General features: G+C 40.8%; 1 protein-coding gene across 1 annotated transcript; it reads left to right on the top strand.

Annotated features, from left to right (window-relative positions):
* Positions 1–58: 58 nt before the first annotated feature.
* LOC143800842 (vomeronasal type-2 receptor 26-like) lies at positions 59–16807 on the top strand. The gene is made up of 4 exons (XM_077281215.1): positions 59–154; positions 1254–1499; positions 3927–4050; positions 15912–16807. Exons 1-4 carry the CDS (start codon positions 59–61, stop codon positions 16805–16807), a joined length of 1362 nt encoding a protein of 453 aa, XP_077137330.1.
* Positions 16808–26004: the final 9197 nt, after the last annotated feature.

Genomic DNA, 26004 nt, shown 5'->3' with positions numbered 1-26004 from the left:
GTACTTAGCTAACATCATTTTGATAAAAAAAATGCAAAAGTCATCCCACCACTTCATGATGACCCTAACTTGGACAGTTGTAACTCTAATGTTAGAAAGCTTACCGTTTTTAAATGACATGATGTTGATAAGGGCTGATTCATATTGGGCCCAGGTAGTAGATACACGGGCATGGGGAACCACATTAATATAATGTCCAGCTCAAAGGAAAGGCAGGCCACCCCTTTATATGCACATGGTACAAACAGACTGAAAAATCCTAAAGAAATGAACTTGGATACAAACTGGTGTGCAAGCAACATATAAGCGCACATTCACACTGGCCACTCAACAACAAAAAACAAAGACAGGAACATATTAAGTAAATATCCTACAGTAAATAAACAGCAAAAGTGCTTGAAAATTATATAGGGAACTTATTAACATAATTTTGGTAAAAAAATGCAAAAGTCATCCCACCACTTCACGGTGACCCTAATTGTGATGGTCCTAATTCTAATATAAAAAACCTATAAATTTCCAAGTGACATACTTGTGGATAAGGGCTGAGGACTGAGCCAAGCTAGTAGACACATAGCCATGGGGAACCACATCAATATAATGTCAAGCTCAAAGAAAAGGCAGGCTTTTTAAACCTAGACCTGCAATGGTGACTGTACGATCAGTGAAGGCTGGCCTGGGTGTCTTTCTTGAGAAATGTAATTTTACTGATTTTAGGTATAAATTCTGTGATGGGACTTTGATAGAGTGAACTAATCTGGTTGCCGTATCTGGAGTCTTCTGCCACATGGGTTTTTTTAAGTTTTTTAAAAATCGAAAGAAATAATAATTTCCTTGCTTAAAAAGTAAACGGATGCAATAAGATAACAAAAGCATTCAAGGTTTATAATTGTGCCATATATTTCTTGAATTTGGAGATAGCGCGACTGTATATTGTACAATAAAGTATTACTCAATCCATATGTAAGATCTATGGGCATCTAACTTTAATATTTAGTTTCTTTCACATAAAAAGTGGCTTGCAATTTAGCAGACAGAGATGATTGAATCTCCCGAAATTTAATTGAATCAGATTTGCACATTTTAGGCGGGAGATTTGATGCATTGCTTCAACACTTCAATTCTTGAAACAAATCATATTACTGATTTTTTAAGCATTGTTTCATAGAATACACTGTACCTATAATATATAGATTTATTATATAGAACTTGCATGAAAGCTCAGCTAAATAATTATTGTGTTTGTGTTGTAGTTGAGACATTACATGAAGCTTTTATGTATCAATGATCTGGAGAAAGGAAGAGTATGTTTTAATGATAAAGGTGAAATACCTGAGACATTGGAGATTCTTAATTCAATAAGTAAAGTAGGCAATAATACTGCAGGAGGAGACACACTAGAAGGACTCACAGTAAATGTTGGGACATTTGATGGATCACTTCCACCAGATCAGCAACTGAATATTTCATCTTTAGATATAATTTGGATTAGTAATAAGGTAAGTCACCAGGATGTTAAGCAACTTGTCACATCAAAAGGCATATTTATAAAATGCTACTAATAGGAATGAGCGGACACATGGTACCCTACTTGAACTTTTTTCCAACGTTTGGTTCAGAACTTTACCTGAACTTCAACCAGAACCTGAACAACATTGAAAACAATGAGGACCTGAATTTTTCAGCTGGAAAATTCTTGCTAAATGCCGATCACTTCGGGAAGAATTCCATGTTTGGCGTTTAGCACTGGACATTATCTGTCAGGTACAAACTGCATGCAAACTTTTAATTTTGTGTTGGCTCATCTCTAACTACTAATACTGCTACAAACCCAACTGCACCTGATGATGATGATAATATTAGAAACATTATTACTTACATTGTTATTAATAAAGTTGATTGATGGACAGTCCTTTTGCCTCTGATTTTAGTGACATCAAGTGTAGCTTTACTATTGTAAGGATTCACTATAGTTTACACAATACATTGGGAAAGGTTTCCATCAAATATATAACCATGATGTTTCAGTCAATATAAAACTCTAAAAAGCTCATTATATTTATTTATTTTTTGAAAATTCTTTATTTTTGCTAAAAAAGTGGGGTACTATAACTTTCCATACAGTAAAAAGTATACATATCCACATATCTACGTCAAAGAAACCCTACTCTTTCAGAATACATGAGGCCGTCCACATAAAAGTTGCGTATTGAAACCTACACAATATCTGCCCAGTTTTTGGGCAAGTGAATATTTTGACAATATCATTATTTTTATGCAGATTTTCCATTTCCAAACTGTATAAACCTGAATGTTTTTTGGTTTGAAGCAGATCAGGTAATGCGTTAGTGTGTAATTATGGAGGCTGTGGCCTAACAATATCAAAACTGTTTATAAGGGTGTGTATAATCATTAAGCTGATTGATTTTGCTGACTCTGAAAAGTAAAGAAATGTTAAAACACCTACAAAAGGATGCAGCACTCTTGAAATTGCTAAGAAAATAGGACGGCATCACAGTAACATCAAACGTTTTGTTGCAAATAGTCAAGCGGTGTCGAAAAAAAATTTGTTGAGTAAAAAAGATGCACATTACCCGTTAAAGATTTGAGAAAAAAAAACAAACATGAAGTGACCCAAAACCCATTATCCTCCAGTGCTGTCATACTCCAGCACTGCATTATCTCCTGAGTGCCCAGAAGTACAAGGCATTCAGTGCTCAAAGATATGGCCAATATAAGGAGGCAATGACCCAAATGGTGAAATGTCAAGGCTGGGCCAAAAGATATCTGAAGACAGATTGTTCAAAGGTTTTATGGACTAATGGATGAAAGTGTCTCCGCATGGAGCAGATGGTTGGGCCTGTGATTGAACCAGTAGTGGGCCCATACCTCCACTTTGACTCAGATGCCAGCAAGGTGTAGGTGGTGTACTTCTATGGGCTATTATTATTAAAAGGTGAGCTACTTGGTCCATTTCAACATGAAGCAGTGGTACAGTAAAAAATCTGCATCTTCAAGAAAATTATGATTTTTACGCAGGATATGCAGGATATGCAGGACAATGCTTCATTGCAGCATCAAAATCTCCACTGTTCAGCTTCCAGTAAAGGCTTTAAAGATAAAGAAATAATGGCACAGTGCTTTGCACACCTGCCCTAAACCCATAACTTGAGTTTCATACTTAAATGAGAAATTTACATTTCCTGGGTCTGTAGTTGGTGCTGCCCAAAAAGTTGACCATCAACAGATTAAGAAGCTGACAGACTCTATGGATAGAGCTTATAACTTTTATTGAAAAGTAGGATGGCTATATTGTTCAATTATATTTTTTATGAAAATATAAAAAAATTATATTTGTACTTTTTGAGCTGTTTGTTCTTATTCCTACTTGAACAGATGAAAATAAACAATTGCTAAAGGCATCAAAGCATGTGTTCCTTGGCACATAGCTGCATGGAGATAGCACAGGGTCCTCATGCACTAAGGGGGCAAGGGAGCCAAAACGGTGCCAACATTTTGGCATGCTGCCCTGTAGCTGGGCACACAAGGAAGTTCAACTTACAACAGTTTCCTCAATGCTGATAAAGTTGAAATCCACTGCAATGCCAACAATTCCTGGTCCATGGCAGGCATCACTCAGAACTTAGCAGGATCATGCATATGTCTATAGCATGTGGGCATCTAGTACTCTGATTATTATAGCATATTCTGTTAGGCCAATATGATCCTTGTACAGTATATTATTCTTCAGAAAACACAGACACAAAAAATATAGACTGGTTTGTGGCAATTCTAGGACTAATACAACACAACAATGTAAACAATTAGATCTTTCAACTCTTTACATACACTTTTACAGCACTTTTACAGCTTGAAGTTCTTATGCCCTAAAGCCATTATGTTATTTTTTTTTCTTGTTCCCATAGATGCCATATAGTCGGTGCTCAGAAAAGTGTTTTCCAGGATCAAGAAAAGCTGTCATAGCAGGGCCTCACATTTGTTGCTACGAATGTATCTTATGCTCTAATGGAGAAGTTTCCAATAAATCTGGTAACCAAAGCTATTAGAACTGGAAACTAAATGTTGAAAAATGTTTTTTTTTTTAAAGTAGACTTTTATAGCCATTTTTCCCACCTCCAAATATTTACTTTGGGCCCAACTATGAATTTGAACAAAAAAATATCCTGTTGTCGTTAGCTCAAACTTAATACCAAACCTTCCAAACAGTTCAGAATATTTTTGTTACCTTTGTAAGAGAAAAATATTAGGCACTCTTTGGTATGTCAGACAACCTAACAGAGAGCAAAAATTGCCACTACTGAGAGAAAAATAAAATCCTTTTACTGTTAACCCCTTAGGGTACTGTCACACAGTGCCATTTTGATCGCTACGACGGTACGATTCATGACGTTCTAGCGATATCGTTACGATATCGCAGTGTCTGACACGCAGCAGCGATCAGGGACCCTGCTGAGAATCGTACGTCGTAGCAGATCGTTTGGAACTTTCTTTCGTTGCTTGATCACCCGCTGACATCGCTGGATCGTTGTGTGTGACAGCGATCCAGCGATGTGTTCGCTTGTAACCAGGGTAAACATCGGGTAACTAAGCGCAGGGCCACGCTTAGTAACCCGATGTTTACCGTGGTTACCAGCGTAAATGTAAAAAAAAAAAACAGTACATACTCACATTCCGGTGTCTGTCCTCCGGCGTCTCAGCTTCTCTGCACTGTGAGCGCCTGCCGGCCGGAAAGCGGGCACAGCGGTGACGTCTGACGTCACCGCTCTGCTTTCCGGCCGCTGTGCTTACACAGTGCAGAGAGGCTGAGACGCCGGGGGACAGACACCGGAATGTGAGTATGTACTGTTTGTTTTTTTTACGTTTACGCTGGTAACCAGGGTAAACATCGGGTTACTAAGCGCGGCCCTGTGCTTAGTAACCCGATGTTTACCCTGGTTACCCGGGGACTTCGGCATCGCTCCAGCGCCGTGATTGCAACGTGTGACCACAGTCTACGACGCTGGAGTGATAATCATACGATCGCTGCGACGTCACGGATCGTGCCGTCGTAGCGATCAAAATGGCACTGTGTGACAGTACCCTTAGTGACCGTGTCAATTTTGACCTAATGACCTGGCCAATTTGTACAAATCTGACCAGTGTCACTTTATGTGGTTATAACTCTGAAACGCTTCAATGGATTCCACTGATTCTAGGGCTGTTTTTTCGTGATATATTGTATTTCATGTTCTTGGTAAAATATTCAATATGACTTGCGTTTATTTATGAAAAAAACAGAAATTTGGCAAAAAAATTTAAAATTTAGCAATTTTCTAACTTTCAATTTTTGTGCCCTTAAATCAGTTGTGTCGCACAAAATAGTTATTAAATAACATTTCCCACATGTCAACATCGCATATTAAGTGTCTTTGAGGGGTTAATATGACAGAAAGTACCTAAAAGTGACACCATTCTAAAAACTGCACCCTTCAAGGTGCTCAAAATCACATTCCAGAAGTTTATTAGCTCTTCAGGTGCTTCCGGTGAACTAAAGAAATGTGAAAGTAATAAAGTAACATTTAACATTGTTCACTAAAAATTATTTTAGACCCAAACTTTTTTATTTTCACAAGGGGGACAGTAGAAAATGGACCTCGACATTTGTTATGCAATTTCTCCTCAGTACACCGTTACTCTATATTTGGGGTAAATCCACTGTTTGGGAGCATGGCTCAGAAGGGAAGGAGCACCGTTTGACTTTTTGAACGCAAATTTGTTTGGAATCGATGGTGGGCGCCATGTCACGTTTGGAGACCCCGTGATGTGCCTAAACAGTGGAAACCCCCCACTAGTTACCCCATTATGGAAACCACACCCCTCAAGGATTTTATCCAGGGGTATAGTGAGCATTTTGAACCCACAGGTAAATCACAGATACACCCCCGAGTACTGCAGGAACTAAGTACAGTCATTGATAGACCATTATTTTTAATCTTTAAAGAGTCCATAATAACAGGGTCTGTACCACAGGACTGGCGTATAGCAAATGTGGTGCCAATATTCAAAAAGGGGACAACAACTGAACTCGGAAATTATATGCCAGTAAGATTAACCTCTACTGTGGGTAAAATCCTGGAGGGCATTCTAAGGGATGCTATACTGGAGTATCTGAAGAGGAATAACCTCATGACCCAGTATCAGCACGGGTTTACTAGGGAACATTCATGTCAGACTAATTTGATCAGTTTCTATAAGAGGTCAGTTCCGGACTGGACCAAGGGAACCCAGTTTACGTAGTGTATATGGACTTTTCAAAAGCTTTTGATACGGTGCCACACAACAGGTTGATACATAAAATGAGAATAATGGGGATAGGGGAAAATATGTGTCAGTGGGTTAAGAGCTGGCTCAGGGATAGGAAACAAACGGTGTTAATTAATGGAGCACACTCAGATTGGGTCACAGTTAGCAGTGGGGTACCACAGGGGTCAGTATTGGGCCCTCTTCTTTTCAACATATTTATTAATGACCTTAGGGGGCATACAGAGTAGTATTTCAATATTTGCAGATGACGCTAAACTCTGCAGGGTAATCAATACAGAGGAGAACAATTTTATATTACAGGATGATTTATGTAAACTAGAAGATTGGGCTGAAAAATGGCAAATAAGCTTTAATGGGGATAAATGTAAGGTCATGCATTTGTGTAAAGCAAATAAGATGTATAATTATGTGCTTAAAATACTAGGCAAAACCATCAATGAAAAGGACCTGGGGGTATGGGTGGATGACAAACTCATATTCAGTGGCCAGTGTCAGGCAGCTGCTACAAAGGCAAATAAAATAATGGGATGCATTAAAAGAGGCATAGATGCTCATGAGGAGAACATAATTTTACCTCTATACAAGTCACTAGTTCGACCACACTTAGAATACTGTGCACAGTTCTGGTCTCCGGTGTATAAGAAAGACATAGCTGAACTGGAGCGGGTGCAGAGAAGAGCGTCCAAGGTTATTAGAGGACTGGGGGGTCTGCAATACCAAGATAGATTATTACACTTAGGGCTATTTAGCTTGGAAAAATGAAGACTAAGGGGTGATCTTATTTTAATGTATAAATATATGAGGGGACAGTACAAAGACCTTTCTGATGATCTTTTTACTCGTAGACCGGAGACAGGGACAAGGGGGCATCCTCTACGTCTGGAGGAAAGAAGGTTTAAGCATAATAACAGACGCAGATTCTTTACTGTAAGAGCAGTGAGACTACGGAACTCTCTGCCGTATGATGTTGTAATGAGTGATTCATTACTTAAATTTAAGAGGGGTCTGGATGCCTTTCTTAAAAAGTATAATGTTACAGGTTATAAATACTAGATTCCTTGATAGGGCATTGATAGTCTGATAGCTGTTTGTGGAGTTGAGAAGGAATTTTTTTCCCCATGGTGGAGTTACTCTTTGCCACATGGGTTTTTTTTTGTCTTCCTCTGGATCATCATGTTAGGGCATGTTAGGTTAGGCTATGGGGTGAACTAGATGGACTTAAAGTCTTCCTTCAACCTTAATAACTATGTTACTATGTTCGGAAAACATTAATTAATCTCAAATTCAGTATGAACTTAGCACATTCGGATTCGTGTTCACTTTCCTATTAGCTACTCTAAATCGTTTGTGCTAAAACTGTGTTTTTGTGACAAATCAGAAGGACAGTTTTCCAAGTTAAAATTGTTAAGCCTAATATGGTGTTGCAGCAAAGAGACCCAATTAGCTATTCCAAATCATTTGTGATAAAACTATGTTTCAGTGGTAAATCAGAAGGCAAGATTTCCATTTAAAAATTGTGAGGTATAATATATTGGTCAGCAACAAGGCCCAAAGAGCTACTCTAACATTTTTCCTGCTAAAACCGTGTTTCAGTAGCAAATCAGAAGGCCAGATTTCCATGTAAAAATTCTTATGTCCAATATAATGTTGCAACCACGAGCCCCAATTACCTACTACAAATTGTTTGTGCTAAAACTGTGTTTCAGTGGCAAATCAGAAGGCCAGATTTCCACTTAGAAATGGTTAGGCATAACAGTGTTGTTCAGGCACACTATCTAGGAAAATAGATAGCGATTGTTCATTTAGTGAAAGGTGACTGACAGCTGTGGGTCTAAGGGTACTGTCACACTCTGCAACTTTCCAATGATCACGACCAGTGATACGACCTGGCCGTGATCCTTGGAAAGTCGTTGTGTGGTCGCTGGGGAGCTGTCACACAGACAGCTCTCCAGCGACCAACGATGCCGAAGGCCCCGGGTAACCAGGGTAAACATCGGGTTACTAAGCGCAGGGCCGCGCTTAGTAACCCGATGTTTACCCTGGTCACCATCGTAAAAGTAAAAACAAACAAACAGTACATACCCACATTCCGGTGTCCGTCAGGTCCCTCGCAGTCTGCTTCCCGCTCTGACTGAGTGCCTCCGTAAAGTGAAAGCACAGCACAGCGTTGACATCACCGCTGTGTTCTGCTCTTACTTTACGGCCGGCAGTCAGTCAGAGCGGGAAGCAGACGGCAAGGGACCTGACGGACACCTGAATGTGAGTATGTACTGTTTGTTTTTACTTTTACGATGGTAACCAGGGTAAACATCGGGTTACTAAGCGCGTCCCTGCGCTTAGTAACCCGATGTTTACCCTGGTTACAAGCGAATGCATCATTGGATCGGTGTCACACACACCGATCCAACGATGACAGCGGGAGATCCAGCAATGAAAGAAAGTTCCAAATGATCTGCTACGACGTACGATTCTCAGCAGGGTCCCTGATCGCTGCTGCGTGTCAGACACAGCGATATCGTATGGATATCGCTGGAACGTCACGGATTGTACCGTCGTAGCGACAAAAGTGCCACTGTGAGACAGTACCCTAAGGTTGTGAAACAGCAGGGTTCAAGAGTGGAAGGCATGAGTGGGAAAATGTGATGCCATGGTGGAAGGGGGAATAGGCTTCGTGTTCGTCATGTACGTTAGTTAAGTGTTAATGTTAATGAAAGCTCAGCTGTACAAACACTGTCTCATCCTTTCCAAGGACATCTGACAACTTCTTTGGCAGCTGCACAGCGGTATGCCTTGTAGATGAGACTCAGAAAGAGCATGTGCTACAGTGGATGGCAAGTGTTGCATCAAGTGGCCTCTCTTCCTCTTCTTCCGCATTAACATCACACACAGTACAGTCCTCAGAGGTGGCACCCCAATCACCTTTGTTTCTTCCTGCGTCAAAAATTTCCAAATGCCCAATGACTGTGAGGAACCTCAGCTGGGCCATTCTCAAGAGTTGTTCACACATGTATTCCATGGGCATCAGAGGTCTGCTCCGAAAAATCACAGAATCCAGAGGAGGAAAGCATCTAATAATAATAATAATCGTTATTTTTATATAGCGCTAACATATTCCACAGTGCTTTACAGGTTGCATACATTATCATCGCTGTCCCCATTGTGGCTCACAATCTAAATTCCCTATCATTATGTCTTTGGAATGTGGGAGGAAACCGGATTACCTGGAGGAAACCCACACAAACACGGAGAGAACATACAAACTCAGATGTTGTCCTTGGTGGGGTTTGAACCCAGGACCCCAGAGCTGCAAAGCTGCTGTGCTAACCACTGCGCCACCATGCTGCCCTGAACTAATGTCCAAAACTTTTTCATTTGTGATTCTTGGATGGACAAAGTAGAGTCCGAGCAGAATCCAGAACCTCATTACCAGACGTTAACCACCAGAGGTACATGTAATACTTAAGAGACTCAGAGAGCAGAGGCGCACGCGGATTGTACGGTGGTGTAATGGCAGGAAGAGGAGGAGGGTGACTCTCAGGGTGAGGAGTGTGAAGACACAGAGGTTGTACACCCCTCTTGGTGTGAACCGAAAGGTACGGAGCTGATTAGATCAGCAGAGTAGGTAGGTGGTGGGGGAGGAAGATGAGGAGGTTATGCTGCGGCTTCCCAAACAGACATGAAGTAATGCAACCACAAGCACTGCATCCTCAGCCCCAACTCATGAGCAGTGGTCACGAGTCTGCAGTTTGTAGGGGTGGCAATGGTTGCTTAACCTGGGCCTTTTTTGAGCCTGCAAAATGATGACCCATCTTGCATTATCTGCCAAATTAAAAAAAACAGTAGGGACAAAATTTGCAATAATTTGACATTTACATGCATGATCCAGCACATGAGTGATCAAGATGCCTTAGTGTAGGAATCTCACTGAACTAAAATGCATACTAGCATGCCTCGCCCACCATGATCCATCCTATTAACCATATCTGCTGCTTCTTCCTCCACTGTCACCTTTCCAAGTTGTTGCACATAGGTCTCTGGCCAAGGAAAATTCACTTGTTTACCCCTACAGTCGAGATGAGTGAGTTCCCATCAGCTATTACTGAAGCAGACATGGCGACTTTTTTTGTGTCACTTAGCACAACACATTTTTCTCAATCAACTATAACATCTCTTCTTGCACCTCACTCACAGTCCAGCAGTTTGTCCTTTTCTCTGTACTCCATCCTCCCTACTAAATGTAACATCCTCACCTATGAACTGTTTGCTTGTAATCAGTGTGTGTGCATAAAAGCTGACTGAGTTTCTGGGATCCAGACACACTCTTGCATCTTTCATCTAGCCACTGATGTTTCTGGATTGTGAGTCATGGGGAAAGCAACAGAATTGTCAATGGATCTATGGGAAAAGGTAGTTGAACTGTATGCAACAGGAAAGGGATGCAAAAAGATATCCAAGGAATTGATAATGTCAGATGGCAGCGTTCAAACAGTGAATACCCCGAAACAGCTGTCTGTGGATGGATACCATGTTTTGGCATAGGTGGTTTTCCTTTATTGGATGCTGCCCTTCCCGTGGTTGTTCCTTCCCGGTGAAAGACCTGGCTATTCATTGCTTGCGTTGAGAAACACGTGATGGTGTCTCCGCGGCTTTTCTACAAGCATTTACAAACAGTGATTAACACATGGAAAATCAGGGGCTCTGTAAAAACAAAACCACGGTCAGGCAGACCAACAAAATGTCATCCACAACTGCCAGGAAAATTGTTCAGGATGTAAAGAAAAACCCACAAATAACATCAACTTAAATACAGGACTCTCTGAAAACTAGCGATGTGGCTGTTTCAAGATGCACAATAAGGAGGCACTTGAAGTAAAATGGGCTGCATGGTCTAGTTGCCAGAAGAAAGTCATTACTGCGCAAATGCCACAAAGTATCTCACCTACAATACACAAAACAGCACAGAGACAAGCCCCAAAACTTCTGGAAAAAGGTAATTTAGAGTGATGAGACTAAAATTGAACTCTTTGGCCACAACCATAAACATTACATTCAACAAGGCCTATTATGAAAGGAACACCATTCCTACTGTAAAGCATGGAGGTGGATTGCTAATGTTTTGGTATATGTGAGCTACAAAAGCACAGGAAACTTGGTCAAAGTCAAAGGAAAGATAAATGCAGCATCTTATCAGCAAATACTGGAGGCAAATGTGCACTCATCAGCCTGGAAGCAGAACATGGGACGTACTTATACGTTCAAACATGAAAATTATCCAAAATACCTGTCATTGGCTACAGCAAAACAAAGTGAAGGTTCTGGAGTGGCCATCTCGTTCTCCTGACCTCAATTTTATTGAGCCACTCTGGGGAGATCTCAAGGGTGCAGTTCATGCCAGACAGCCCAGAAATTTACAGGAACTGAAGGATTTCTGCCAAGAATACTGGGCAGCTTTACCATCTGAAAAAATAAGGAACCTCATCCACAACTTCCTCAAAAGACTTCAAGCTGTCATTGATGTTAGAGGGGGCAATACACGGTATTAAGAAATGGGGTATGTAAACTTTTTATCAGGGTCATTTGGATGTTTTTGTTTGTCATTATGATTTAAAAAAAGAAACAGTAGTTTGACAATATATGGCTTCACCCAACCACTAACCATGAGTGGAGAAAAAGTTTTGGTATTTTCATTCATATTCTCTGAAAAAAGGCCAAGAAAGCAAAATTTCTGCCAGGGTATGTAAACTTTTGAGCACAACTGTATATCTCAAATTTCTAGACTATAATCACACATGCGAGTGACATGGTAGGGTGGCCTACAGCAATCAAGGGAGGTTCAAGGTACCAGATAAACTCTTGGTGAAGATGTAGAAGTCGAGGAACAAATTGAGGAGGACTAGTTGATAGATGCACAACAGTCAGGAGATAAAGAGGATAATGATGCGCTCTCTGTTGTCCATGGTTTGTGGGAGGGGACAGAGGAGCAACCTTGAGTGTTACCCCGCCACCAACACAGGATGAACTTGGACCTCATGGAAGTGCCCTACACATGAACACCTTCTTGCTGCACTATCTTCCCCAAGACAGCAGTGAGGCACACAGTAATTGGCATAAGCAATTTCTGTGAGTTGTTTATCCCATTTTTTAGACCAACCCATGCACCCGCAGAAAGAGTACAAATCTGACATATCTTGAATAACTGTAGAGGATGGTGCAGGAATATCTGTAGCTCAATATCAATGCCATCAGGAGGAGTGGCCTGAGATCACCTGTAACGCCATGGAGGTTTTGTCATGCCCGGCAGCCAGCATTTTTTCAGATTGTGTCTTTAGTTTTACTAGTGGTGTCCTGACAGATAAGCGCATCCAGCTATTCCCTTAAAGTGTAGACCACCTACCTTTCATCAAAATGCACAAGTCATGGATCTCTGATGACTTTTGCACTCCAGTCACAGATTGGGCAAAATAGGTGATGGTGTCGTTTTTAGTCTCATGTATTGATCTCTCATCATTGCAGTCTGTGCCATCTTTGTGGTGTCTTCTGTGCCCGCTCTTTCTACGGCTGCTGATTTTACAAACATTTTTTTGAAATGTGGAGACTCCAAGTTGGGTCTCCATCTGGTGGATTGCCTGTAGTATAAGGTGTGTCAGAGACCAATTATACTGTTTCTACATTGTGGAAATTGAAGCCACATTAGTGCTGTGTGACAATTATTTTTTGAAATGTGGAGACTCCAAGTTGGGTCCCCATCTGGTGGGTTGCCTGTAGTACAAGGTGTGTCAGAGGCCTATTATACTGTTTCTACTCTGTGGAAATTGATTCCTCTTTTGAGCTGTGCGACAATTATTGTTTTGAAATGTGGAGACTCCAAGTTGGATCTCCATCTGATGGGTTGCCCATGTAAGTAGGGCTCCCAGAGAGGCATTCCTGCACTTACTTGCAGTCAATTACCTGTTTTACTCTCCTTACATTTTTCAACCATTACTTTATGAAACTGATGTTTGTACCATATGAGCGATGTTCATGATGTGTGAGGTCTCCCAGCTAAGAAGGTTTACACTGCTCCCTTAAAGGGAACCTGTCACCCCAAAATCGAAGGTGAGCTAAGCCCACCAGCATCAGGGGCTCATCTACAGCATTCTGGAATGCTGTAGATAAGCCCCCGATGTATCCTGATAGATGAAAAAAAGAGGTTAGATTATACTCACCTAGGTGCGGTCCCCCTGCGGTCCGGGTCCGATGGGCGTCACGGTCCGGGGCCTCCCATCATCTTACAATGACGTCCTCTTTTTGCATTCACGCTGCGGCTCCGGCGCAGGTGTACCTTGTCTGCTCTGTTGAGGGACGAGCAAAGTACTGCAGTGCGTAGGTGCCGGGAAAGGTCATAGAGGCCCGGCGCCTGCGCACTGCAGTACTTTGCTCTGCCATCAACAGGGCAGACAAAGTATGCCTGCGCAGGAGCCACGGCATGAATGCAAGAAGAGGACATCATCGTAGGAAGCTGGGAGGCCCCAGACCGGACAGCGACGCCCATTGGACCCGGACTGCAGCGGGACCGCCCCTGGGTGAGTATAATCTTACCTCTTTTCTCATCTTTCAGGATACATCGGGGGCTTATCCACAGCATTCCTTCCAGAATGCTATAGATAAGCCCCTGATGCCAGTGGGCTTAGCTCACCTTTTGGGGGTGACAGGTTCCCTTTAACCACCATGTCCTCATTTAAACGTCAATTCCAAGCTGTAACTGCTGGACCAGACCTTGATATCTCATGCATGGCCCATGGCTGACTGTTGTGTGCCATAATAACTGGTACTACTGTGGGTCGATTGATTAGTCAACTGTCTGGTTACTATTCTTACATTTTCACATCAATTGTAGTCTATGAAACTGATGATTGTGCCATCTGAGTGTGGTCGGTATAAAAATAAAAAAATGGAGGTGTTCCATGAGGTGTGAAGTCTCCCAGCTGACAGCTGAGGGTTGCACCCGGTATCTGACAGTTTTGCCTGACTGGTTGTCAAAAATACATGTGAACCCATGCCAGTTTTTTCTTATAAGTTATTTATTTAGAGCACAGGTACCGTTGATAAACTTTAGTGCTCGGTTTCGCCCATCTCTAATCATATCAGAGTAAATAAACTACAAAAGTGTCTTAGCTACAGACAGAAGTTACTGCAGAGTACCACTACTAAAAAACCATTTTGGGAAAGCATTGTATCCAGCTTTGTAGATATTTGCTAACAGGTGTGATTGTGCCTATGTGTAGGAAGTGCTGCTGAGGTGTTTTCTAGCGAATTGTCAGAAGTAAAAGCATAGTGCTTCCATATTCGGGAGTGCAATCTATTCCTGAAATACTCATTTCTGAACCCAGTATATTAATGAAAATATAGTTTATCCCTCTAAGCATTGAGCTGAGAAGGTGATGATTTGCATGGTGAGAACTACCACATTAGAATGGTACAATATGCTTCCCCTGAGGTGCTTACTAGGCCTTACGTGAGTAACGTGGTGAGTTTGTGATGTGGTGAGATCACAATATTACAGCCTACATCTCCTCGTGCCTATTCAGCCTGGTGCAGAGGGAAAGAAATCTCAGAAGAGATCTTGAAGAACAGAAGAAATCAAAGCTGATAGAAGCAAGTGGAAGACCAGGATGGGAGCTACAAGTGAATCCAAGCAAACTGAACAAGGCTCAACCCATTTAGTTAGAATGTGGCCAGGAGTATGCATATTGCATAATTGTGGTCGTATAACTGCTCGGTCTCGCCTTTGGCACCAAAGTGGCTGAATACTTTTGTGAAAATCCTGGGCAACCCCTTTAAAGATTTGAAAGCAATAAAATTCCAGAATTTCAATCTATTTTTTGTTTTGTTATGTTACACTTTCCAAAAAATTGTTATAAAAAGTGGTGTCAATCTAAATTAATCTTATGCAAAAAAGGAACCCTCAGTTACACTGATTAAAAATAATACAACCTAATAACATAGTAACATAGTTAGCAAGGCTGAAAAAAAACATTTGTCCATCCAGTTCAGCCTTTATTCTGTAAGAATAAATCCCCAGATCTACGTCCTTGTAATGAACCTAATAACATAGTAACATAATTAGCACGGAAATACCTAGGAAATAGCTCTCAAAATATGTCAACATTTTTTTTTAACTTATTGCAAATAAATAAAATGTAAATAAAACTATATGAATGTGATATTGTCACAATTGTACTGTCCAAAAGAATAATGTTAAATTTAAAATAATTTTAAAATTAAACAGTAAAAAAACAACAACATTGCTGTTTTTTCTATTTCTCATTTTAAAAAATTAGGTTATAAATGAAATAATCATCTAAAAATGGTGCCACTGACAAATACAACTCATCCCCACGATAAAGAAGCCCAATAAATCTATACTAAGGCAAAAATGAAAAGTTATGCGTCAATTTAAAAAAACAAAAAGAGATGTTTGGCCATTAAGGCCAACTTAGGCCTTGATGCTACGGTTGCTCCCATATAATCCATTTAAAAATACTCAAAAATAAATTGTTAAAACATTTATATTTTGCTCTTCTAATACATACATTTCTATATTTCAGATGCTGAAAACTGTGAAAAGTGCTTATACATCGAATGGCCAAATGAGAAAAGAGACAAGTGTGTCCCTAAAGTTATTGAGTTTCTCTCTTATGACACTGATGTAGTCGCCTATGTCTTCTTATTCTTGTTTGTTTTATCTTCTACTACAATTCTGTTACTAATAGGAATATTTATATGTTTCCGGAACACTCCTGTTGTCAGAGCTAATAATCGGAACCTCAGCTTCATCATCCTTGTTTCTCTCAAGCTCAGTTTGCTCTGTATTTTCCTCTTTATCGGTAAACCAGTGGATATAACTTGTATGCTCCGTCATGTCTACTTTGGAATCATCTTCACTGTTGTGTTGTCATCAATCTTGGCCAAGACCATCACAGTATGTATCGCATTCAAAGCCACCACACCTGGCAGTTCATGGAGGAAATGGCTCGGCGTTAAACTTCCTAATTCTATAGTGATGATCTTATCATCTCTTCAGGTCCTGAATGCCATACTCTGGTTGTTGTTTTCTCCTCCATTTCAGGAGCTAGATATGGACTCATATCCTGGAAAGATCATCATCCAATGTAATGAGGGCTCAAGACTGGCCTTCTATGTCATGTTGGGTTACATGGGGTTTCTGGCCGCGGTGAGTCTAATTCTGGCTTTCATGGTGAGGAAATTACCTGATATCTTCAATGAAGCCCAGCACATCACCTTCAGCATGCTGGTGTTCTTCAGTGTCTGGATCTGTGCCATTCCAGCCTATGTAAGCAGTAAAGGGAAAAATATGGTTAGTGTGGAAGTTTTTGCCATATTGGCTTCAGGAAATGGAATAGTGATCTGTATATTCTTACCTAAGCTGTGGAACATACTGGCAAAATCAAAAGTGAAAACAAGACAATTATTAGAAGAATAAAGCTAAACATCATGAGTAAGTTGTATCTGTTGTCATGTCTTGATAAACTGGTTTTGATTTATTGTTGGCCAGATGATAAGTTCAATACCATGGATCTGGGTTAAGAATGGTTAGCTGTTACAACAAAGAAAACCCACTATTGGCCATGCATTTTCTTAACCGCTTTAAACCTTCCTCTTCTTCAAAGAGCTATAACTTTTATTTCATTATTTTTTTTTGTGGGGGGGGGGGTTGTTTGGGTTGGAACAGCCTAACAATGTGACTATAAAATTTACTGGAAATTTCCAAATGTGGTGAAATAGTGAAAGAAACACAGGTCTATCATTGTTTTTGTGGTTTACTTTTATCATAATCCATCTAGAGATGTGGCAATCTTTGGAAATATTGTGTCACCTCACTGTGAATGCGCACCATCAGTGCCATGCTAGGGTGCTTAAGATGCACAGGGGAACTCGATTTCGCAGGGCATCTGCTACAGCTACTCTATATAGAATTCTTACTGTTCATGCAACAGCCTCATGCTCATGTACGTGAGACTCAATACAACATACAGTGTGTAAAACAGTACTGTATCTGTCTGTTTATGAATTTGGTACATTTATCAGCTTAAATGTGCCTTCACAAGAAATGTCCTATAGTCAAAGACTGGCTATATTTCTTATGTGCTTATACCACTTCTGTGGAACAGATTATGTTGAGTTTATTGATTGTGCTTACCTATGTCCATTTCTATGAAGCTCTTCTCGCTTTTAACCCCTTCACCCCAAAGCCTGCTTTCACCTTTCTGACCAGGCCAATTTTTTCAAATCTGACCACCGTGATTTTATATGGTCATAAATCATGAACGCTTTAATGGATCCCATTAATTTTGATACTATTTTTTTCATGAAGTATTGTACTTCATGACAGTCATAACATTTATTGCATATGACATGTTTATTTGTGAAAAAATCGGAAATTTGGCAAACAGTTTAAAAATTTCGCAATTTTCAAACTTTGAATTTTTATTCCCTTATATCAGAGAGTCATGTCACACAAAATAGTTAATAAATAACATTTCCCACATGTCTACTTTGCATCAGCACACCTTTTGAAAAATATTTTTTGGGGAACATTATAAGGGTTAAAAGTTGACCAGCAATTTCTCATTTTTGAAACAAAATTTACGAAACAAGTTTTTTTAGGGACCATCTTACATTTGACGTGACATTGAGGGGCCTAAGTGAGAGAAAATACCCAAAAGTGGCACCATTCAAAAAACTGCATCTCTCAAGGTGCTCAAAACCATATTGAAGAAGTTTATTAACCCTTCAGGTGCTTCACAGGAATTAATGGAATGTGGAAGGAAAAATAAACACCAGCTTTGTGACAATGCAGTGAGGCATAGCTCTAATTTTCTGTAAGTCTTCACAAGGTTGGCACACACTGTTGGTGATATGTTGGCCCATTCCTCCATGCAGAACTCCTCTAGAGCAGTGATGTTTTGGGCCTGTCACTGGGCAACATGGACTTTCAACTCCCTCCAAAGGTTTTATATGGGGTTGAGATCTGGAGACTGGCTAGGCCACTCCACGACCTTCATATGCTTCTTATGAAGCCACACGTTTGTTGCCCTGGCAGTGTACTTGGAATCATTATTATGCTGAAAGACCCATCCATGTTTCATCTTCAATGCCCTTGCTGATGGAAGGAGGTTTGCACTCACAATCTCACGATACATGGCCCCATTCATTCTTTCATGCACACGGATTAGTAATCCTGGTCCCTTTGAAGAGAGACAACCCCAAAGCATGGTGTTGCCGCCCCCATGCTTCACAGTATGGTGTTCTTTGGAAGCAACTCAGTCTTCTGTCTCCTCCAAACATGATGAGTTTTGGTTCTCTCAATCAGTTCTTATTTGGTTTCATCAGATCATATGACATTCTCCCAAAATTCTTCTGGATAATCCAAATGCTCTCTAGCAAACTTCAGATGGGCCTGGACAGGTACTGGCTTAAGCATGGGGACATATCTGGCACTGTATGATCTGAGTCCCTAGCGACGTAGTGTGTTAAATATAGTAGCCTTTGTTACGGTGGTCCCATATCTATGCAGATCATTTACTAGGGCCCCTCCTGTGGTTCTGGGATTTTCACTCACCATTCTTGAGATTATTTTGACCCCATGGGTTGAGACCTTGCGTGTAGTCCCAGATCGAGGTAGATTATCAGTGGTCTTGTATGTTTTACATTTTCTTATTATTACTCCCACGGTTGATTTCTTCTCACCAAGTTGCTTGCCTATTGCAGATTCAGTCTTCTCAGCCTGGTGCAGGGCTACAATTTTGTTTCTGGTGTCCTACGACAGCTCTTTGGTCTTCACCATAGTGGATTTTGGAGTGTGACTGTTTGAGGTTGTGGACAGGTGCATTTTATACTGATAACAAGTTCAAACAGGTGCCATTACTACAGGTAATGAGTGGATGACATAGCCTATCGTTGCTTTATAGATTTATAAATGAATGGACGACAGAGGAGCCTCTTAAAGAAGAAGTTACTGGTCTTTGAGAGCCAGAAATTTTGCATGTTTTTAGGTGATCAAATACTTATTTTCCACCATATTTTGCAAAATAAATCTCGCCAAAACAGACAAGGTGATTTTCTGGATTTGTTTTCTCATTTTGACCCTCATAGTTGTGGTCTACCTATGATGTCAATAACAGGCCTCTCTCATCTTTTCAAGTGGGAGAACTTGCACAATTGGTGGATGACTAAATTCTTTTTTCCCCACTGTAAATACTGCACAGATCTTTTGAGAGCAGACTGATTGAGTGAAGTCCAGCAGTGATTAGCAGCAACACAATGTGAAACAGTTATTCCTTCTTAACTCTCTACCAATTTCAGTAAATATATTCTTTTCTTCCCACACACTGTATTCTGTGTACTATCTCTTTGTGCCTGACCAATGACTGAGCGTACACATTCCATGCAAAAAATACACTGGCTATTACATAGGGCATGGACATAACTTCAGGGCATCATGGGGAAGCCCACTGTTCTGCATTCAAGGTAATGTGATGCTCGGATCCTTCTATTCTCTGTTTTCCTAGTAATCACATTGTGACCATAATTTAAGGGTATTCGTACATATTTGTACATGTGTTATAAAAATGATTCAGATTCTTAAAATTTGTCTCTAACTTAATGTGTGCCAAAACTACAGTGGATATAAAAGATCTTTGCATCTCTGTTAAAATGCCAGGTTTTTGTTAAGCAAAAAAATTCTTAAAAAAGTATGATTTCAGAACTTTTTCACCCACAATCTGTACATTTGATCAAGGAATAAACTAAAATAGTTTTTTGTTGTAAGAAAAAAAATCGAGCTTAAATATTCACATGCTTAAACTAATACATTGTTTATGAACCCTATGAATGTAATTGACAGCTTTCAGCCTTTTTGGAATTGGAGTCAATTATGATGGCCTCTTTGGCAATTTCTGCCTTCTGTTCCTTGCAATAGCTTTGCAAATATGTCAGATTACAAGGGCATCTCCTGTGTACAATGCCCTACTTAGGCAACCTACAGATTTTCAATTGGTTTCACATCTGTGCTTTAGCTTGGCCATTCCAAAACTTTGTTTTCCTTCTAGCAAAGCCGTTCTTTTTATTATTTGAAAGTATGTTTATGGTCAATGTGGTGCCGAAAGGTAAAATTTCTGTTCATCCTCAGCTTTTTAGGGAAGACTTAAGCTTTAGCTGTAAAAATGACTTATATTTGGAACTGTTCATAATTTTCTCCACCTTGACTAAAACCCTAGTCCCAGATGTTGAAAATTGTCCCTTTAGCACAATGATGCCTCCACCATGCTTCACATAGTCAGGCCTGGATGCATTTTATTGTAAGGAAAGACTTCTGTCTTGTCATCCTACTTTACTTGCCTTACATATTAAAAATATGGTAGATTGTTGTCACATGCAGTACACAACTAGTACTTGCCAACAATTCCTGCAGCTCCTTTAATATTGCTGTAGGTTTTTTGACAGCTTCCTGGACCAATCTTCTTCTTGTCTTTTCATCTAGTTTTGAGGGACATCAGTTCTAGACAATGTCAGTGTTGTGTCAACATCAAGCCACATTTTGATGACCATCTTCACCGTCTACTGCCTTGGAAAAGTGTTTGTACCCTTCTGCTGACTGAAACTTTCAACAATTTAGATCCCTTTGTTGTGTTTTAAGCTGTTTATAGACCATGGCTTTTGCTGTAAATTGCAATCAAGAAAATATCAGGAAAATCCAACTAGATCAGCTAAACTTTCTATGGGGTTTATCAGATTCTCTGAAAATGATGAAAGCTCTGCACTGACTACAATTTAATATGAAAACACAACCACATCTCCAGTCATAACAGTGTGCTCACACTTATGCAACCACTTTATTTTGGTTTTGTAATTTCTATTACCCCCAAAAAATTATTTCAGCTTATATCTAAAAGGGTTTTATTCAGATTATTGGTGACACTAACCTCTTAATGACCACCAATATGTCTTTTTACTGACCTGAGATATAAGAGACTAGCATCCTCATACAGGTGATAATCCAGCAGCTGTACACTGTAGTTGACAACTTGATGGATTACCGACGATCAGTGTTTGCACCATCCATATCTGTTTAACCCCTTAGATACTGAGATCATGATTGTGTGATCCTGATGTTTGCCCTAGCTGTTCATGGCCACATAGTGGCCTTAGAGTCTGCCGTCTGTAGTGACCTGTTCAGAAGTTACCAACAGTTAGGTGGTAAAAATACACTTTTTCATTTCTGTTCTGTCACTTTAAATTAGTTTCAGAAAACCACCTGTAGGGTTAATAAACTACCTGACAACAGTTTTCAATATGTTGAGGTGCTGTTTTTAAAATGGCATCACGTTTGGGTGGTTTCCAATGTATTGGGCCACCAAAGTCACTTCAAACCTGGATAGGTCCCTAAAAAAATTACTGTTACATTTTTAACTCTTTTAGAATGCTAACAAAACAAAATAACATTTTACAAATGATGCTGATTTGAAGCAGACATGAGAGAAGTTTTATCAATGTTTTGCTATGGGATGAATATCTGGGATAAAGAAATATCATTCAAAGTTTGAAAATTGCACATTTTCTTATTTTTTTGTCAAATTTCTGATATTTTTTATAAATAAACACAAAACATGTTGATCTAAATTTACCATTATCATAAAGTATAATGTGTCACGAAAAAACACTCTCCAAATCCATTGGATACATTGAAGCATTCCAGAGTTATTACCATGTAAAGTGACACTGGTCAGATTTTAAAAATTTGGCTCCGTCACTAAGGGGTTAAAATCCAAAATGATTTTTTTTGCAAGACAAAAACCTGGCATTGTAACAGTTGTATGTAGATGTAATACACTCACTGTATTTGAGTGTCAGTAATTTTCATTTTTCATTCTGTACTGAAAAGAATATTTGAACATGACGAGAACTATAGGCAATGACAGACACTGTTGACTTATAATCCCACCAAGATGGATGTGCCTACTTTCTGATTGTCAAATGCCTCCAGCATAGATGTACACACGATCTTAAATAGACCACTTTTCAGAAATACATTGGGATGCTTAACGCTACTGTGGCATTATTCTGTGCTGCACTGCAGTAATTCTCTATGTCCGCCAGAAAGGAATTTGTACTGAACTATGGTATGCGTCCTTATGAGGAAGTATGTTGAGTTGTATTGTGGATTTTGCATGGTGGTATTTGGTTAGCACTATGATGAGATAATATGGGTGATGCACAGTAGTAGTTGAAGTTTTGTGTGATGTTTCTGCTTTCTTTCATAATCCCAAAATTTGTAGCTTTTTTATCAATTGTTTTGAATAGGGTTGAGCGACTTTCATTTTTTTAAGATCGAGTCGGGTTTTGCGAAACCCGACTTTGTCCAGAGTCGAGTCGAGTGCAGTCGGCCGATTATCGCTAAAAGTCGGGGATCGACCGAAACACGAAACCCAATGCAAGTCAATGGGGAAGCATAGTCGACAGTGAGTGGAGGCCAGGAAAACACCTACAGTGCCCATTTTAATGCCAAAAACATCCATTCTTGTTTCTGAAGCTTGTCAATCTTAATTAACTTTATAATAATAGTTGGGCATTGGAAATTGGGGGTCATTTGGCAAAAGTTGTGGGGGGTAGGGCTGGTTCAAGGTTTTAGTGGGCCCAGGAAACGTGGACTACGTCACGGCGGTGGAGCAGTGTGAGGTAAGTATGTCAAGTTTGCAAGTGCTGTGATCCTAAGCAAGCAGGGGGGCCCACTCGTTGGCATTGGCACTGGCACAGGGCCCCTCAAAGTACAGCGGTGTGTTTGCACGGCGGGGGCGCCTCCCACCAGCAGTGACACTTTTGCGTAATCTGAGGGGCCCTGTGCCAGTGACGTCGCCAACGAGTATGCCCCCCCACCTGATGAAGGAACCTGCAGTTTCATCTGCACCTTCCTCTTTGTCCCTGTGTAAGGTGGTATAACATGCGGGAAGGGGAACCTTACTTTCAGCAGGGTCAGATTCTGGCTGTGTAGAGTGCAAGGGGAATGTAGTGGTCTAGGTCAATGTACCAGCAGACTCATCTAGCAGTGGCTGGGCAATGGGCAGGATGAGGAGGAAACACAGATATAGGGCCAAAGAATAAAGTAGGCTAAATGCAGTTCAAAATTGGTAGCAGGACTAAACAGTCGGCATTGCTTTGTTCAGTGGAGTAGCAAACCCAGGAGCAGCAGACACTGTTTTAAGGGCCCAACCACACTAGTAGGCCAAATGCAGTTTAATATCTGCTACTATAGGCCAAAAGCCTAAAGACTGAAGCTCAGCTTTATACAGTGGAGGACAACACCATGGAGCGGCAGACACCGTTAGTAGGCCCTAACCACCAATTTTTTGTTAAAAAAGCACTTAATGAGAGCCAGAAGGTTGAAGCTCAGACAAGGCAACCTGGAGGAGAACACCAAGGAGGAGGAGAACACTCAGGAGGAGGACAACACCAGGGAGCTGCAGACACCGTTAGTAGGCCCTAACCACCAATTTTTTAAAAAACAGCACTTAATGAGAGCCAGAAGGTTGAAGCTCAGCTTTATACAGTTGAGGACAAGCACCAGGGAGCGGCAGACACCGTTAGTAGGCCGTAACCAAAGTTGAAGGCCAAATGCAGTTTAATATCTGATACTATGGGCCGAAAGCCAGAAGGTTGAAGCTCAGCTTTATACAGTTGAGGACAAACAACAGGGAGCAGCAAACAGAGGTATTAGACCCCAAACACCAATTAAAAAAAAAAAAAAAAATGAGAGCCAGAAGGTTGAAGCTCAGATTTATTCAGTTGAGGAGAACACCAGGGAGCGACAAACAGAGATATTAGGCCCCAAACACCAATTTTTTTTAAAAAAAACACTTAATGAGAGCCAGAAGGTTGAAGCTCAGCTTTATACAGTTGATGACAAACACCAGGGAGCGGCATACACCGTTAGTAGGCCCTAACCACCAATTTTTAAAAAAAACAGCACTTAATGAGAGCCAGAAGGTTGAAGCTCAGCTTTATACAGTTGAGGACAAACACCAGGGAGCGGCAGACACCGTTAGTAGGCCGCAACCAAAGATGAAGGCCAAATGCTGTTTAATATCTGATACTATAGGCCGAAAGCCAGAAGGTTGAAGCTCAGCTTTATACAGTTGAGGACAAACACCAGGGAGCGGCAGACAGAGTTATTAGGCCCCAACCACCAATTTTTTTTAAAAAAGCACTTAAGGAGAGCCAGAAGGTTGAAGCTCAGCTTTATACAGTTGAGGACAAACACCAGGGAGCGGCAGACACCGTTAGTAGGCCGTCACCAAAGTTGAAGGCCAAATGCAGTTTAATATCTGATACTATAGGCCGAAAGCCAGAAAGTTGAAGCTCAGCTTTATACAGTTGAGGGCAAACACCAGGGAGCGGCAGACAGAGTTATTAGGCCCCAACCACTAATTTTTTTTAAAAAAGCACTTAAGGAGAGCCAGAAGGTTGAAGCTCAGCTTTATACAGTTGAGGACAAACACCAGGGAGCGGCAGACACCGTTAGTAGGCCGCAACCAAAGTTGATGGCCAAATGCTGTTTAATATCTGATACTATAGGCCGAAAGCCAGAAGGTTGAAGCACAGCTTTATACAGTTGAGGACAAACAACAGTGAGCGGCAAACAGAGGTATTAGGCCCCAAACACCAATTTTTTTTTAAAAAAGCACTTAATGAGAGCCAGAAGGTTAAAGCTCAGATTTATTCAGTTGAGGAGAACACCAGGGAGCGGCAAACAGAGGTATTAGGCCCCAACCACCAATTAAAAAAAAAAAAAAAATGAGAGCCAGAAGGTTGAAGCTCAGATTTATTCAGTTGAGGTCAACACCAGGGAGCGGCAGACAGAGTTATTAGGCCCCAACCACCAATTTTTTTTAAAAAAGCACTTAAGGAGAGCCAGAAGGTTGAAGCTCAGATTTAGACAGTGGAGGACAATTTGAATTAGGGACTGCAGACAGACTTAGTAGGCTGTCCCCTGTGGACCATGCATCCACCACATTAACCCATTGCGCCGTAATGGACACGAAACCTTCCGTGGCCATGCCTACAGGTCGATGCGTCTGTTGTCAGGTGCACCTTTGTACTCACAGATTGCCAGAGTGCATGGACAATGCGGTCTTTTACATGCTGGTGGAGGGTTGGGATAGCTTTTCTCGCAAAAGAAGTGTCGACTGGTTAGCTTGTAGCGTGGTACAGCGTAGTCCATCATGGCTTTATTAATATTAAATAAAATATATAAATAGGCTCTATGAACTTTTAAATAGGTTCCAGGGGTACACAGGCAGCATTGGTGTGGTCAGCGGAGGAGGATTGCAAGGAGGGCCCGCAGACAGGCTAACGAAGGCCTAAAATACCAAAAAATAGGCTCAAGGCAGTTTTAAATCGGTTACATGGATACACAGGCAGCATTGTGGTCAGTGGAGGAGTATTGCAAGGAGGGACCGCAGACAGGCTAAAGAAGGCCTAAAATAACAAAAGATAGGCTCAAGGCAGTTTAAAATCGGTTACATGGATACACAGGCAGCATTGTGGTCAGTGGAGGAGTATTGCAAGGAGGGACCGCAGACAGGCTAATGAAGGCCTAAAATAAATAAAAATAGGCTCAAGGCA

Source organism: Ranitomeya variabilis, chromosome 1 (assembly GCF_051348905.1).
Source record: "Ranitomeya variabilis isolate aRanVar5 chromosome 1, aRanVar5.hap1, whole genome shotgun sequence".
Taxonomy (NCBI): Eukaryota; Metazoa; Chordata; class Amphibia; order Anura; family Dendrobatidae; genus Ranitomeya; species Ranitomeya variabilis.
The sequence above is the reverse complement of the archived record's forward strand: the minus strand, read 5'-3'. Positions and strand labels throughout refer to the sequence as shown.

Bases quoted from the DNA above. Each gene is read 5' to 3' on its own strand.
- LOC143800842 (XM_077281215.1), top strand. From the start codon at position 59: ATGACCCTAACTTGGACAGTTGTAACTCTAATGTTAGAAAGCTTACCG. The intron at 155-1,253 runs GTAGTAGATACA...TTTGTGTTGTAG, and splicing joins CTGATTCATATTGGGCCCAG to TTGAGACATTACATGAAGCT. The intron at 4,051-15,911 runs GTAACCAAAGCT...TCTATATTTCAG, and splicing joins AGAAGTTTCCAATAAATCTG to ATGCTGAAAACTGTGAAAAG.